Consider the following 18,007-nt stretch of genomic DNA (forward strand, 5'->3'; position numbering starts at 1 on the left):
AACAGATCAACACGAATGTGTTTTTTTTAACGCACACAAAACGTGGTTGACCACATTTTTGTGTACACTAAAAGAAAAGCAAGTGTTTTGATCAGTTTTTATTTTATAATAGAAGCTAATGGAAAAAAGATTAAAATGGATACACACAAATGCATCTGTTCTTACATCCGCTTTTTGTTTTAAAAACTGATGAAAAAAATATAGTGTGAACCCAGTCTAATGATGATCCTAGCATAGCACTTACTCCTGTGGTGGCGTAGGGGCTGCAAGGTGGTATTAGCAGGAGCTAGGGTGTTGTGGTACTGCTGTGAAACTTATCATGGGGCTTAAGTGGTAAGCTAGCAGTTCCCAAAGTCCTGACTCACACTTCTTAAATGTTCCTATTACCCTTTTCTACGGTGTGTTGTTGCAGGACACAATCACAGAGAGTTCAGGAGTAACTTGGGAATGGTAAACTTTACTGAAAAGTTCTTTAAGGTGCAGATGCAGCATACAGTAACAGTCTTTAGTAAACATAACACTTTGTACACAAGTGGCAATACCTTGGTAGCAAGTTTCCCCTTTAATAATATTCATAATAGAAAGTTTTGAGGACTTGGGATAGTTTTTGACTTCAAGATAATTTTAGTAGTGATATTATACAGAAGTGACAGGGTGGACTACAATAAGAGGGGGCTGTCCATATGGTGTTGAACTCTGATGGAGAAGGATCTGACATCCTTGGGTCAGTTACAATAACTTGAGAATAAGATTTGAGAGAAAGAAATGCATAATGCGATAATGCATCAAGCTGTGGCAAGGACGCAAAGCAGCACCTGGCACTGGTGCGTCACTAGTAAGATTTGACTTTTGGCCAGTAGGTCTCAAAAGCATAGAGGCACATCGGGAACAATTTGCAGCTTCTCCAACCCCTGACTAGACTTGACATTGTGGAATACTGGACTTGACTTGAGACGATGACCCTTTCTGCATAGACAACAGGTTCCCTCAGGTGTAGTCACGCTTATGTTAAGTTAGCACTGCATAGTTATGCAGTCAGGAGCACAGGGAGAGTAGCTTAGTCATCTACACTCAACTACTCCAGACTAAAACTGAGTACATGGCCCTCCCCACCCCTATTTATAGATTTCTGGGTAGCTTCCTATAGGTGGACAGGAGCCTGAGGCAACTTGGTTGCTGATAGGTCGACAGACATGTGGAGACTTTTGGCAAGGCCTTGATAGGCCAGGGGAAAGAAAAGTTACTAAAAGCCTCATTAGTAAGCTGTTATAGGCTGACCTTGGAATAGACAGAGACAGACTAACTCCTCCACGAGGTGGCAAAGCAGAATGCCCTAGAACTGCGAAGGGGAATCTGTGGCCCTATTTTCCAGGACTCCCTAGGGTGGCATCCAACTTCTCCAGATGCTGGGAGTTGAATGCCAGGCTTTTTCACTGACACTTTTCTACAAGTTCCTGCATCACTATTCTTGACCAAGTTTACACACACCACAGCAGGGATTTTTTTTTCCACTTCTCCATACACATCTTCTTCAGATCTTTCAGGTTTCGGGCTGATGTAGGGCAACACTGAGTTATAGCTCCCTCCAAATATTTCTATTGGTTCAGGTGTGGATATGCTTCTTTTGGAGCCACTGCTTAGTTGCCTTGGCTGTGTGTTTCAGGTCATTGTCATGCTGGAAGACCCCGCCACGACCTATCTTCGATGCTTTTAATGAGGGAGGGAGGTTTTTGGACAAAATCCTCATGATACATGGCCTCATCCATCCTTACTTCAATGCGGTCCAGTCATCTAAGCAGAAAAGCAACCCCAATGTATGATTTTCCATTGCCATGCTTCACAGGACTGTATTCTTGGGGTTGTACTCCTCCTTCTTCTTCCTCCTAACACAGCGAGTGTAGTTGATACAAACTTGTATTTCTGGGATGATTCCTGAACTTTTTCAGAACCCTCCTTACCCCACGAGGTGAGATCTTACATGGAGCTCCAGACCGAGGAAGACTGACAGTCATCTTGTTTTTCTTCCAGGTAATAAGTGCAGAGTAGGAAGAGCTTCTTAAAGAAAAATGAACAGGTCTGTAAGAGACAGAATTCTTGCTGGTTGGTTGGTGAATACATACTGTTTCCTTGCAATAAAATGCAAAATAAACTGTAAACTTGAGTTTACAGTTCTTGAGCAAAAATTCAACAATCATAAAGATTTGTATAGCAAAAAGTAGGTATAGATTTAACACGTGAAAGAGTTTTTGGTCTCTGTCCCTTTAAGGTTATTACTAATAGCAGGTTTACTTAATACTTAAGCCTTAGAGTACTTTGGTAGAAGTAAAGGTTGGTTGCTATGGGTTTAAGAGCTACTTAAAGGGTCTGCCTCGAGTCCACCTTACCGTGGTGGGGCAGCTTACACTGTTTGCAAATAGTAACCAAGAGCCTCATTATTTTTGTGGGAGTTTTTTTTAGCAGTTGGGGGGGCTGCTTTTAATTATTTTCATGTCTATGGTGGGTCTGTATCTTGCTGTTGCGGTGAGCTGTTGCATTTTTCTGTGTTTTTGTGTGTTTGCAATTTCAGCCATAGCAACGTGCTCTTGCCTAGTGTGAACGGTGTTCTAGGAGAGCTGACCAATATTGTCCTTTTTTTTTCTGTGTTAAAGGGAACTAGACTGAGCTTATGAGTATCTCCTTAGTTTGTCTGGCTGTGGTTAAGAATAAACATTCATACTCAAAGAAGAACTCTGATGATCTGTCACATGATATCCGGAGGCAGGGGTGCTTCCGCCATGAGGCCAGTTACAGTGGCTTCCTTAGGAGGCACCAACTGCTGTCAGAAGGGGCTGTCAGGTTAGGCTGGGTTCACACTGCGTTTTTGCAATCCCTTTTTTTCATTTTTTTCATTTTTTTTCATTCATGCATTTGTGTGCATCCGTTTTGATCCGTTTTTCCATTGACTTCCATTGTAAAAAAAACCCGGATCATAACGGATCCGTTTTTTTTTTTGACGGACACAAAAACGTAGCTGACACTATTTTTGTGTCCGTTAAAAAAAACGGATCCGTTTTTAACCGTTCTTTTTTTACAATGGAAGTCAATGGAAAAACGGATCATAACGGATGCACACAAATGCAAAAACGGATGAAAAAAACGGATTGCAAAAACGCAGTTTAAACCCAGCCTTAAAAGAGTGAAGAGCAACTGGCTTCCCCACCCTGCTGATCCCTGTACCTCTGGTGGCCTGAAGCAGCTTTATATGGCCTAGCGCTCAAGTGATGTACATTAATATATAGTTGAACATCTGTGTACACACACACTGTCTATATATCACACATATATCACACATATAACACACATATAATTTGCCGTGGGCAGTAGAGAGGCTTGATTGACAGGGCAAGGGCCCCTGGTAGATGTTGGCACTGTCCTTAGCCAGAAGCCAGAAACAGGAAAACAGCATAGCGGGGGGGGGGGGGGGGGGGGGCACTTTGGCACTGCACAAATTGTCCAAACCCCTGGCCTGAGGTTTGAAAGATGATGGATTGGCAGATTGGGTGGATTGGCAGAACCGCAGTGGTAGCTGCACCTAAGGTATTAAGCAGAGCATGGCTCTGGAACCCAGGAACATTCTCTGAACCCCCCCCCCCCCCTACTTATTCCAGACTAAACAGACTGAATTGCACGCAGCTCTCCCAACCACTACTTATGGACTTTTGAGGCTGTTTTCCTGTCAGTGAGTTAACTTGAGCACCCATTGGCTCAAGGGAATGAGAAGACTTTTGGCAGGACCTGATAGGCCCAGAAGTAGGAGTTGACCAAGACTTACCATCTCTGCAAGCAGGTGGCATAGCTTTACAGAAAAAAAGAAAAAATTGGTCAGCTCTCCTAGAACACCGTTCACACTAGGCAGGAGCACGTTGCTATAGCTGAAATTGCAAACACACAAAAACACAGAAAAATGCAACAGCTCACCGCAACAGCAAGGTACAGACCCAGCACAGACCCAGCACAGGTATGGTTAAACCTGGAGAACTGCTATGTGCACATTAAGAGTCTGATCTCACTGAGCAAAAGTGGTGGAATTTTTTAGCGGAGCACACGACACAGACTCTGCTTGAAATTCCCCCTGTCCCATTGATTGGTCCCAACTTTTCTCTCCACCCAAAGAATTGACAGAGCGGAGACGCATGAAATTCCGCCTCTTTTGCTCTGCGTCAATGGGCCTTTAGGCAATGTTCACCCAATGTAAAAGATAAGGGAAATAGCGTCTATTGTTGCAAAGTAACGGCCGTTATTCATTAGCATGATTTTATATAACAGCCATTGTTTTGCAATGACATCTACTATTTGCCCTTATTTTTACATTGTGGAAACATAGAGAAAAAAAAGAAAAAATTGGTCAGCTCTCCTAGAACACCCACAAAAGCAGCACAAAAGTTAAAAGCAGCCCCCCCAACTGCTAAAAAAACTCCCACAAAAATAATGAGTCTCTTGGTTACTATTTGCAAACAAGGTATACTGCCTCACCACAAAAAGGTGGCCTCATATCGAGGCAGATCCTACAATGTACTATGGCCTCTCCATGGCGTGTAATACGCCTATGCTCTGGGCATGCAAGATCCGTCTAATACCTGTAAAAATAATTGCGCCACCTGGGTGGGACAGGCGGCGAGCACGACGAAACAGAGGCAGCCACTCCCCCAACTGGAACACAGAAAAAAAAGACAATATTGGTCAGCTCTCCTAGAACACCGTTCACACTAGGCAGGAGCACGTTGCTATGGCTGAAATTGCAAACACACAAAAACACAGAATAGCATAGCTTTACAGCAGCATTCAGTGTGCTGCTCTACATAGCAACACACTTCAGCATCATGAGAAATGGTCTTGTCCTAGACTCCCCTCTCCTGTGCGCAGATGCATAAAGTACTATGGAGGAGATTTATCAAACTGGTGTAAAGTAGAATTGTCTTAGTTGCCCCTAGAAACCAATCAGATTCCACTTTTCATTCCTTACAGATTCTTTGAAAAATGAAAGGTGGAATCTGATTGGTTGCTAGGGGCAACTAAGACAATTCTACTTTACACCAATTCGATAAATCTTCCCCTATGTGTTTGCTGCTTTCTTAAATCTGTCAGCTGTAATTCATGTTCCAAACTGCTAAATAGCTGTTAGGTCAAGGAGACACAGGATACCTTTTATGAATCCAACTGGGCTTCCAGAATGTGGTAACATTCTCTTATTCTCTGGTATGAGTCAAAGAGGCTTTTCCAAGGTCCTAAAAACCTGCAATCTGTAATCCTTCCCCCTTCTCTGCTTGACTGACACCTAGATAGAGATAAGCATGCTGGAGTCAGATCACTTGGCATTTGAATACCCGTGGCTGACGAAGTTGGATGCAACCCTAGGGAGATTCCGTAGGGCTGCATCAAACTTCCTCAGCACCAGTATTCAAATGCCGAGTGATCTGACGCCAGCATGCTAAGGTCGTGCTCATCTCTACACCTGGAAGCTAAATCCCAAGCAGGGTTGGGTATTTAAAGAGGACCTGTCACCCCCCGTGCCGGGGTGAAAGGCTCCCGACCCCCCGCTAGAGCCCCCTATGCTTACCTGATCGCGCTGGGTCCCGCTTCTTGATGCGGTCCTGTGACGGAGATTTCAGTGCCCGAAGCCCGGCGTGCGCTTCTGAGATGAGTCCGATGCCCATAGAGAATGAATGGTGAGTCCGACGCTCTGTTGTGCCCGTTTGGTTTGGACTTTGGCTTGTCGACTTCCCTTTGTGTTTGTTCATCTGTCTTGTTTCGTGTAACACCTATAGTAGTGCAGGGATCACCTTTGTGGTTGTCCGCAGCTAACTAGGGCCGTTTGAGGCAAGTAGGTAGGGACAGTGGGTGGCCTGAGATTTTCCTCTTTTCAAATCCATTCCTGGCTTTGGCTTCAAATCTTTGGCAGATAATCTGTGTAAATGGACCCTTAGTGTTTTCAGTTATAAATCACTCGATTTACATACTTTGCAAACTTTTTTTTACTTTAAATTCCTGTAATACATAGTATGGATGAGAGGTGGAGTAACACTGCCATCTTATGGTCACTGCTGAGAATAGCTCATGGTCCATAGAGCCAGATTTAAAATGAACCTTCAGTTAAAAAAAAAGTGCAAAATCTCTCGCTTCAGCAGCCTTTCTTCGTGTAAGAAACAATATACTGTATATATTTTTTGTAAAATGATGGACACCGTGACCTGATAGCCCATCATGTGAGCTTAGCCATAGAATCACATGACACAAGGTCCTGAACTGGCTATTTCAAGTTTCAAAATTTAAATAATTTAGAAAAATGACTATTGTGCACTATAATCACTTCTCATTATACTTACTTCATGGGTACTGTTGCTTTTGCCAGATTTTTTTATTGTTTTTTCTATAGCAGAGGTATGGTTGAACCTGGAGAATTGCTATGTGCACATTAAGAGTCTGATCTCACTGAGCAAAAGTGGTGGAATTTTTTAGCGGAGCACACGACACAGACTCTGCTTGAAATTCCCCCTGTCCCATTGATTGGTGGGATTTGTCGCACAACTTTTCTCTCCACCCAAAGAATTGACAGAGCGGAGACGCATGAAATTCCGCCACTTTTGCTCTGCGTCAATGGGCCTTTAGGCAATGTTCACCCAATGTAAAAGATAAGGGAAATAGCGTCCATTGTTGCAAAGTAACGGCCGTTATTCATTAGCATGATTTTATATAACAGCCATTGTTCTGCAACGACATCTACTATTTGCCCTTTTTTTTACATTGTGGAAACAGCCTATAAAAGGTACCAACAGAGTTATACAGATTTGCAAAGTACTTCTATTTTAATAATTCAAGTATTCCAGTACTTATTAGCTGCTGTGTGTCTTGCAGGAAGTGGTGTATTCTCTCCAGGCTGACAGTGATCTTTGCTGCCACCTTAATTTGTGACAGAAACTGTCCATATCAGTAGCAAATTCCCATAAAAACCTCTCCTTTGAATATTTCCTTACTTGGACAGAGGTGGCGACAGAGAGCACTGCACTTCCTGCAGGACATACAGCAGCTGATAAGTTCTGAAAGCGGTGAGATTTTTTTTTTTTAAATAGAAGTCATTTAAATATTTGTATAACTTTTTGGCACTAGTTGTTTTCAGAAACATTTTCCCCTTTTTAGCATCAATATTTTACAGGTAAAAAACTGAAACCATCAGATCTTATTCTGCCTTATGGGAGGTTTTTTTAAGCCTTTTTTGCATTTGAGCCTTTTTATTTTAAAGCATTTCTGTCACTTCAAGTGACTTTTCAGGATAAGCTCCCACATGTGGGTACATGAGGATTACCACTATGACCATCATGTATCTTATACAGTCTTTTTCTTTGCAGATTTCTGCCCTTCAATCTGAATCTGTAATTTTCAGTTGTCCCAGAGTTGAAGATGTCAAACTCAGGCCCTGCCGCTGTTATAAAACTACAATTCCCATCATGCCAGCTTTAGCTTTGGCTGTTCAAGGCATGATGGGAATTGCTGTTTTGTAACAGCTGGAGGGCCTGAGTTTAAAGGGGAACTCCGGATAAGAAAAACTTGTTTTCTACTAAAAATACATTAAAAATTAAATATATCTGTCTATACAATGTATTACCAGATCTGTACGGTTCTGCCACACTGGTAGCTGATAGAAATCCAGGAAGTGAAATAAAAAAATAAAAAAATGGCCCCTGTGCAAATCCACATTGTCTCCTGCTATCCCCCCTTAGGAGACAAATCTTCCATGCCTCTGTCTCACATTGTGTGTGTTTGCCGAGATCAGGCTGATGATGCAGACAGGGGGCAGGGCGTGATGTCCCAGGAGGCTTGGCTGGATCCCCAATCCCCTGAGTGGTTCACCATCTCTGACCGGCCAGAAGCAGGTATTGCACTGATTTCTCTAATTGTGCAAAAGTGTGCAGTGAAATTAGGGCTGTGTTCACACATGTTGGAGTGTCATTGCAGTACTGCAGCGTTTTCACAAAAATGATGCAGTAACACAAGTAAATGATGCTAAAAGGCAGAGAGGATCAGAGACCAATTGTGGGGCTCAACTTCAAAGATAACAGATGCTTGATCATAATATGTGCGTGGAAATGAAAAGAAAAAAAATAATTCTGAAAGTTCTTTACTTTATTCCAATATCAGTGTTACAGGTGGAGAATACAGCGTGCTGTGTGGTGTTACAGGTAGAGAATACAGCGTGCTGTGTGGTGTTACAGGTAGAGAATACAGCGTGCTGTGTGGTGTTACAGGTAGAGAATACAGCGTGCTGTGTGGTGTTACAGGTAGAGAATACAGCGTGCTGTGTGGTGTTACAGGTAGAGAATACAGCGTGCTGTGTGGTGTTACAGGTAGAGAATACAGCGCGCTGTGTGGTGTTACAGGTAGAGAATACAGCGTGCTGTGTGGTGTTACAGGTAGAGAATACAGCGTGCTGTGTGGTGTTACAGGTAGAGAATACAGCATGCTGTGTGGTGTTACAGGTAGAGAATACAGCGTGCTGTGTGGTGTTACAGGTAGAGAATACAGCATGCTGTGTGGTGTTACAGGTAGAGAATACAGTGTGCTGTGTGGTGTTACAGGTAGAGAATACAGTGTGCTGTGTGGTGTTACAGGTAGAGAATACAGCGTGCTGTGTGTGTGTGGGTGGGACCACAATGAAATCATAAATCACTGCAAATAATTCAGTAACACATTGAAACTGCAATGTGTGAACACAGCCTAGATGTTCTGCAACAGCTTTGGGCGGGGAATAGGCAGGGTGTAGGACTGTGATGAACAGCTGAGGGAAAGCATTGCATTCTGGAACCTGTAGTACTGTGTACAACTGATAAACCAGGAAGTACAGAAACACAAAACAGAACAAAACTCCCCAAAACAAATGGATTTTTGGTAGTTTCAAAAATGGAATAGATAGGTAAGTAATGCTTTATGCTTCTGCAGAAGTTTCATTTTTTTAACCTCTACCTGGAGTTCCCCTTTAACACTAGTCATCTATGGTAACTGCACAAAGGAGGAGATCCTAGACAGTCTAGCAGGGAGGGGGCAAACAGAGAAGATTCTTGATAACAGGAAAGGGAAGCATTTATAAGAAAGATGTATTGAGCAGTTTCTTATATTAACTTTTCAGACTTTTTTCTCTTTGCAAATAAAATTTTTGGGGATAAAATTCTCTTTCACTTAATTTTTACAGATGTAAAACTAAGTAAAATTAATGTAGTAATGGACCTTTAAGGGTATTTTTGAGACATAAAATTGCAATTTTATGTGTTAAACGAGGGACCAAAATGAAGAAAGGGGGGGGGGGCATGAATAGGACTATGAGGAGAAAGAATAAAATAAAAATGGTGCACATTATTAATTATTAGACAGGATTTTTTTTACGGTGCTCCAGAGCGGAGTTTACCCCAACTAACAGGGGGCTATCAACGGGTTAGATTTGTCTAACCTGCTGATAGTTCCCCTTTAATATTTTTTGCTTGGGGGGCATTTATGCACAAGTCAGAAACCATATTGTGTTCAACGTGCCAATATTTTATTTTAGTTTTTTTTATACATTCATGCATTACATTGTGAGAGAAACAGCCAGTAAAGAGGTGCATTTCCACTGCTTTTTTAAATCATTGTACATAGATGACTTTAGCCATATACAACATTTGCAAAACAGTATTCATGTAAAGACAGTCGCCCTTACAGTCTGAAAAAAAAGAATGCAGTTTCCGCAGAAATAACTATACATATTGCTGTTTGTTAGCCGTCTGGGAGCTACAGGTTGTGGTTGCAGAGTTGGCCGTTAGTCCTGGAACGTTATTAACAACCATTGATAAACCACTTTGGGACCAGCAGTCAGATGTTGTCTTGACCTTTTCTGTACTATTTTTTTCTCCTATATGAATGACCGGCCAACGATTCCTATTTGTAGTGTCTTTGCTGTACACAGGTAGCTCTTGGTCACTTGGCGTGGGATTAGAATAAGACTGATGAGAAATGACTCCATTCAATAAGCTTTTAGGCGATTTAGTAACAATATTACAATTGCGTTTATGAAATTGCTTGCTGCAAAGGTGAATAAGTTCAAGTAAGTTGAGCAACAAAGATATGAGAGAAACCACTAACATGAAGATGATGAAGATGGTCTTTTCCATGGGTCGGGAAACAAAACAGTCCACTTTGTGGGGGCATGGCATTCTTGAGCACTCAACAACTGGAGGCATCACAAAACCATACAAATACCACTGACCAAACACAAACCCAGCTTCAAATACACTTTTGAAGATAACGCTAAGTGCATAGGTGTAGACTAAGGCTCCATGGATTTTAAATTTTTTGGGAATCGCTTGATTTTTTGTATTATTCTCAGCACTTACGTCTTTGGTATTCTCCCAATTCAATTTTTCTTCCCTTCTGGACAAATAAATGACATGCCCGAGGTAGATCAAGGTGGGAGTGCTGACGAATAGAAACTGCAGCACCCAATAGCGCACATGCGAGATAGGGAAAGCCTTATCGTAACAGACATTGGTACACCCGGGCTGCTTTGTGTTGCAGGTGAAGTCAGACAGCTCATCTCCCCAAACAGACTCGCCGGCCAAGCTTAGGATGAGTATTCTGAAGATGAAAAGCACAGTCAGCCAAACTTTTCCAATCAGCGTGGAATGTTCCTGAACTTCATCAAGCAATATTTTAAGTAAATCCCATCCCGCCATGGTTCACTGAGAATACAAAAAGGCACAAGGAAGTAAAAAGTTATTTTGAAATATGTTGCAGACTGACGTACATCAAGAGTCAAGATGTAACTGGTTAAGAAAAAGTACCAAACGTATAATTTTAAATCAACAGTGCCATCTGGGAAAACTAAAAATTTAGGCAATGGCCACACGGCAATTTTTCTTTTCTGCTGTGGAATCCATGGGAGAAATCCAAGTCATGATCCTAAAATCATGGATTTTTTCTTCCCAATTAAAAAAAAAACAACAAAAAACTGGAAAGCACTGTCAACACTGCCGCTAGTCCATCAACGTCTGTGGCGATGGGTGCCCTTTAAAAGGGGTCCCATCGGATATGCCAGTTTGTCTCCTGATCCTTTTTTCTGGCTGACAAATGCCAACAGGAGATGAAACTATTTACTACAACTCACTTTATTTTAGAGATCAGCAGGTTCATAACAGTTGCTAACAATTTATGTCAGATGATAATGCAACATTTAAATTGAATCTTCCCCCTCATCCATATAAAAATGTATAGTTATTTTTTTTTTACACTTTTCATTTGTGAGGGCAAAGGCTGGGTTGTCACACAATGTGAGCTGTCCCGCTGCCCCCAGTGACTGGCTGGCTGGCTTGTTAGTGAGCAGGCATCGGGAGACTGATGGTGCCTTTTCACAGAGAGATCTATCTGAGATTTTTGAAGCCAAAGCCAGGAATGGATTTGAGATGAGAGAAAAACTTAGTCTTTCCTTTAGGACCTGTTCTCTGTTCATAGTCTGTTCCTGGCTTTGGCTTTAAAAATCTGTCAGATAAATCTCTTAACATACTGTACCTGGTGTTTTTGGGTGAAAAAATGCTGTGGCCAGATGTTCGTTAGAGGTCAGGAGGGAATATAAAACTCTGTACCTACAATACTTTCTGCCAATTTTTTCTTAACTTGGGGAACATTTTTTGGGTAAGTTTTTAAATATACAGCAAGCTCTAAGGCTGGATTCACAACCATAAGTGGGTTGAAAACACAAAAACTGAGCAAATATTCCCAATATAGTTTTTCTCTGTCTGTTACACTCCTGAATTTGGGTATGTGCACAGTATGGATTCAGAGCGGAGAACTTAAAGGGGTTATGCAGCGCTCCCCCTACTGTTGTCTCCAGTTCAGGTGTGGTTTGCAATTAAGCTCCATTTACTTCAATGGAGCTGAGTTTCAAAACCCCACCCAAACTGGAGACAACAGTAGGGGGAAAGTGGCCATGTTTTTGTAGCGCTGGATAACCCCTTTAAAGCGGATTCTGCTCGAAGTTCCGCCCGTCCCATAAGCTTCATTCTATGATCAGGCAGATTCCACCATCCGCCCAAAGAAGTGATATGTCAAGGCTTTGGGTGAACGAAGGAATCTGCCCGAGCATAGAATCCGCTTGAAGTTCCCTTTGACTGAAAATGCTGACAGAAAAACTGCTCAAAATACTATGGGAACATTTATTATGGTGCGGAGTGGCCATTTTCTGGTGTAGAGGGACCACATGTGAATAAATTTATTCACACATGCTTGTTGTGCCAGAGGGGCGGAACGGGGGATGTAGGCTCTGTGTCCACTTAAAGAAACCTTTGCCAGTTCTGAGCTGGTGTTTGTTTCACTACGTGCACACACTGGAGAGTATGGGATTTATGTAGAGGCTGCACATCGACGTTGCTGGGACATTTTTAATCCACCGCAAAAAATGCCAGACTTAGTAGAGGTCCGGCAAAAATTTTTATTAAAAGTATTGTATTGCCCCCCAAAAGTTATACAAATCCCCAATATACACTTATTACGAGAAATGCTTATAAAGTTCTTTTTTCCCTGCACTTACTACTGCATCAAGGCTTCACTTCCTGGATAACATGGTGATGTCACGACCCAACTCCCAGAGCTGTGCGGGCTGTGGCTGCTGGAGAGGATGGTGGCAGGGGGACACTGAGGGAGACAGGGCACTGGAGGGACACTGAGCATCCCTCTGCCATAGGCATTTCCTGTAATAAGTGTATATTGGGGATTTGTATAACTTTTGGGGGACAATACAATTCTTTAATAAAATTTTTTGCCAGACTTCTCCTTTAATAAATGTCCCCCTATGTGTAAACAGCCTCACACACTAAACTGAAAAGGTAAAAAAAAAAAAAAACACCAGAAAAACAAAACATAGTTAAGAACTGCCAGCAGTTTTTAGGCCAAAAAATGACTTACTAAATTTGTGACTGATGGAAGCCTAGGAGCTGCGGGCGGCCGGACTATCGCGCGACAACTGTTAACACAGAACGATCGGCGAATTTTTTGCGATCGGCGAACGACGATTTATGAACATGTTAAAAGATCAAAATGAATGATTTTTCGATCGTTCGCCGCATTTACACGTACGATTATTGTTCGAATTCGATTGTTAAAATTCGCCCGATAATCGTTTCGTGTAAACGTAGCATAATGGTGCATTTGCATAGGCAGATTTATCTGACAGATTTTGGAAGCCAAAACCAGGAATGGATTTGACAAAAAGGAGAAATCTCAGTCTTTCCTTTATGACCCGTTCCCTGTTTATGGTCTGTTCCTGGCTTTGGCTTCAAAAATCTGTCAGATAAATCTGCCTGTGTGAACGCACCATAAGACAATTCTACTTTACACCAGTTTGATAAATCTCCCCCTATGTCTTTTGAGTACATTCATGCATACAGGATATGCTGCAGATTTGATATTGCAAAGTCAATGTAACTTAATGATTTAACAGCATAAAATCTGCAGCAGATCTTGTACATGTGAATGTACCCTTCTTATCTATAAAAAACAAAAACACATACATAAAAGTATGTTGCCCTTTTCTTTGTTGCACTTATTTTTTTTACAATTCTCTAGAGAGATCTTTCATGACGGCACATAATCAAATAATCACTCCACTTGTACCAGGAAAAACTAAAAACACCTATAAGCTATGTTCACACATAGTATTTCTGCCAATCTTTTTGAAACCAAAACCAGAAGTGGAACTGACGGGGCAAAATTAAAACGGAAAGATCTGCACAACTTCTGTGTTTTCAGACGCCTTTGGGTTTTGGTTGGAAAAAGACTGACGGAAATGTGTGAACACAACCAATCTATTATACACTATTATGGAAAAAATGCCACAAAGACTGCAACCAAATTTTTTTCAAGCCACAACAAAAAGGATGTAAAGGCGACCTAAAAGAGTGACTACCATTATGCGCTGCCACGGGATGTCCACAGTGTATTGTGAAGTTACACATCTAACACCAATTGCCCTACCCCCAGTGAGTTCCATGCACAAGCTCTTTGATTAAAACATGTGGTAAGGCATAATGATGGGGACTCTTTAGGGTAAAAACACACACGGCATATACGCTGCGTATTTACTGCTGCGATACGCAGCAGATAAGATCTAAATAACTGAACACAGCATCAAATCTGCTGCGTATCTGCTGTGTGTGTTTGTACTCTTAAAGCGTAACTAACATCTTTCACTGGTGGTAGGATACACTATCAAAATACTGCAGCCCCATGGACTGCATTGTATACCATGCCACTACCAGAAGAATTCCATCTCTGGTGTATGCCTAACCAGGGAGCATGACCGCAGGATTTTGATAGCGTATCCTGCCACCAGCGAAAGATGATAGTTGCACTTTAAACAACCTCTAAGAAAACCCTATGGGGCAATGAATGTATCAGTCATGGTTCCTACATGTCTATTTGGCCTCTATTGTTCTAGTACACCATGTGCTGTATGGATTAGTGAAGCAGACTGCCCTTTTTTCTTTCTTTTTTTGTACACTGTTCACATTTTTGTTTTTACACAATGGGAGCCTATGGCATATACAATGGCATTCATCAAATGTATATATCAAGAAATCCTCTTGGCATATACCTGTGACACTGTAAAATGCAATGTGGAATTATCCTTAGTAGAACACACAGTCATACATACAATATTTGTGATAAGTGGGGGGCCTGGCGACTTCTCTTCATTGATCGTCTTCTCCTTTGTCAGTTTTGCATTCAATCTTGAGAAAGTAGAAATAAAAGGGAACAGGTCAGCTTGCTCACTGGGCTATTACCCTATAAGAATAGTCTAATGACAAATTCACCTCTGCTAAATCTACATCTTCCCATCCTGACCTCGCACATCCAGATCCGCCATATCTTGTTCTGGACAAAACCTAGTAGACAATTCTCTCCTACAAGACAGGTGTGGTTTCTAAATGAGTGAATTGTCATTACAGCTATATAGTTTTCAGCAGTGGTGTGATCTTGATTCTGCAGGGCAGTGCCAATTCCAGTCCCTATAGTCCATGTTTTGAGGATATCCAGAACAAAGAACACCTGTGATAATACCTGAGGCACTGAGGATAATTATACCACCTGCGAAATACTAAGGAAATCCTCAAAACATGACCTGTTGGTAGCCATAAGGACTGGAATTGAGAAACACTGGTGGAGAATGGGGGTTTATTAGGCTAAGTTCACATTGCCTTGAGGATGCCCTCACACACACTTTTTGTCTGGCGTTTTTGAGGCCAGAAAAACAAAATGCTAGAAAAACGCTAATGCGGCACATGACTTTTTTATGCATCTGCGTTGTTCTAGCATTTTTGAATTTGTGTGTGTGTGTAAAACTTTTTTACTCAGATGAATTAGCTTCTGGACCACAAAAGGTGACAAAAACGCCAGAAAAAAACAAACAAAAACCACAAAACACCCAAACGCACAGCAATTCAGACAACCGGAATAATCCCATTGAAGTCTATGGGAGAAAAAAATGCCACATACTCATCATGGAAAAACAGTTTTGGAAACACTTCCCCAGAGCCTCAAAAATGCAAGAAAGGAGAGAAAAACGCCACCCCAAAAAAGGCCATATGTGTAATGCTACTTTTACACAGAACGATTATCGGGCAAATTTTCGGGATAACGATCGCATTGATCGATAATTGCTCCGTGTAAACGCAGCGAACGATCAAGCGATTAGCTAAAAATCGTTCATTTTGATCTTTGAACATGTTAATAAATCGTCGTTGATCGTTCCCAAAAAAAATCGCAGATCGTTCCGTGTAAACAGTGTTTCACCAATTTAACCTATGTGTGAGATAGGCTTTAGCGATCGCAAAACGATCGCTTAACGTTTTTTTCCGTACGATATATCGTTCCATCTAAATGCTGATCGTTATATAAAAAAAAATCGTTCGTTTGAAATTGTTAATCGTACAATTGGGCGAATTATCGCTCCATGTAAACGTAGCATTATGCTACGTTTACACGAAGAGATAATTCGCCGGATCATACCATTAACGATTTCGAAGTAACAATTTTTTTTATAACGATCAGCGTTTAGATGGAACGATATATCGTACAGAAAATTCGTTTTGCGATCGTTTTGCGATCGTTTAAGCCTATTTCGCACATAGGTAAAATCAGTGAACGACTGTTTACACGAAACGATCTGCGAATTTTTTGCGATCGATCAACGACGATTTATTAACATGTTCAAAGATAAAAATTAACGATTTTTAGCTAATCGCTTAATCGTTCGCTGCGTTTACACGGAACAATTATTGCTCAATGTGATCGTTATCGTGAAAATTCGCCCGATAATCGTTCCGTGTAAACATAGCATAAGGGTACATTTACACAGAAAGATTATCTGACAAATTATCTGCCAAAGATTTGAAGCCAAAGCCAGGTATGAATTTGAAAAGAGGAGAAATCTCAGGCTTTCCTTTATCACCTGATCTCTGTTTATAGTCTGTTTCTGGCTTTGGCTTCAAATCTTTGGGAGATAATCTGTCAGATAATCTTTCTGTGTAAACGCACCTTTATGCTACGTTTACATGGAACGATTATCGGGCGAATTTTCGCGATAACGATCGCATTGAGCGATAATTGTTCCGTGTAAACGCAGCGAACGATCAAGCGATTAGCTAAAAATCGTTCATTTTGATCTTTGAACATGTTAATAAATCGTCGTTGATCGTTCGCAAAAAATTTGCAGATCGTTCCGTGTAAACAGTCGTTCACTGATTTTACCTATGTGTGAGATAGGCTTATGCAATCGTAAAACGATCGCAAAACGAATTTTCTGTACGATATATCGTTCCATCTAAACGCTGATCGTTTTAAAAAAAATCGTTACTTCAAAATCGTTCATCGTACGATCGGGCGAATTATCGTTCCGTGTAAATGTAGCATAAGGGTACAAACACACACACCGTATACGCAGCAGATACGCAGCAGATACGCAGCAGATTTGATGCTGTGTTCAGTTATTTAGATGCAATCTGCTGCGTATCTGCTGCGTATCTTCTGCGTATCGCAGCAGTAAATACGCTGCGTATACGGTGTGTGTGTTTGTACCCTTACCCTGGTGCGTTTACACAGATAGACTTATCTGACAGATTTTTGAAGCCCAAACCAGGAACAGACTATAAACAGGGATCAGGTCATAAAGGAAAGACTATGATCTATCCTCTTTTCAAATCCATTCCTGGCTTTGGCTTCCAAAATCTGTCAGATAAATCTGTCAGTGTAAACGCAGCATTAGGGTGGTATTACACGGGCCGAGCAGGGCCCGATCGTTGCTCGTTTACTGGCTTTATTACACGGTCCGATAATCGTTTGACAAGAGCTGCAAGGACATCGTTACCGATGTCCTTGCAGCCCTTGCTAAACTGGCATACATTACCCATCCACGTTCCAGGGCTGCTCCTGCCGTCCGCTTCTCCCGGGGTCCCGTGCGCGCTCTAGCTTCACAGCGGCCTGTCAGCTGGTAGGCCGCTCAGCCAATCATAGGCCGGGACCGCCGCACCCTGTGATTGGCTGAGCGGCCTATCAGCTGACAAGCCGCTGTGAAGCTAGAGCGCGCACGGGACCCCGGGAGAAGCGGACGGCAGGAGAAGCCCTGGAACGTGGATGGGTAATGTATATCGTTAGTCGCTGGCCACGCACCGCTATTACACGTAGCGGTGCGCGGTCGGCGCCCGACAAAAATAGGGTCTAACCTATATCAACTATATTGCATTTATTACATGGAGCGATAATCGGCCGAATCGGGCCAATTCGGCCGATTATCGTTCCGTGTAATAGTACCCTTAGTCTCCAAAAGCCTCAGGGTCCATTTACACAGAAAGATTATCTGGCAGATTATCTGCCAAAGATTTAAAGCCAAAACCAGGAGTGGATTTGAAAATAGGAGAAATCTCAAGCTTTCCTTTATAACCTGATCTCTGTTTATAGT

At 41.9% G+C, this 18,007-nt stretch overlaps 1 protein-coding gene across 1 annotated transcript; it reads right to left on the bottom strand.

Annotated features, from left to right (window-relative positions):
- Positions 1–9,758: 9,758 nt before the first annotated feature.
- On the bottom strand, positions 9,759–14,752 carry LOC138794196 (gap junction alpha-2 protein-like). The gene is made up of 2 exons (XM_069972973.1): positions 14,705–14,752; positions 9,759–10,739 (listed from the first exon to the last, which is right to left on the bottom strand). Exon 2 carries the CDS (start codon positions 10,731–10,733, stop codon positions 9,759–9,761), a length of 975 nt encoding a protein of 324 aa, XP_069829074.1. The 5' UTR covers positions 10,734–10,739; positions 14,705–14,752.
- Positions 14,753–18,007: the final 3,255 nt, after the last annotated feature.

The sequence above is a fragment of the Dendropsophus ebraccatus genome, chromosome 5, assembly GCF_027789765.1.
Source record: "Dendropsophus ebraccatus isolate aDenEbr1 chromosome 5, aDenEbr1.pat, whole genome shotgun sequence".
Taxonomy (NCBI): Eukaryota; Metazoa; Chordata; class Amphibia; order Anura; family Hylidae; genus Dendropsophus; species Dendropsophus ebraccatus.

Excerpts from the sequence above, each read along its gene's own strand:
- LOC138794196 (XM_069972973.1), bottom strand. The coding sequence starts at position 10,733 with ATGGCGGGATGGGATTTACTTAAAATATTGCTTGATGAAGTTCAGGAA.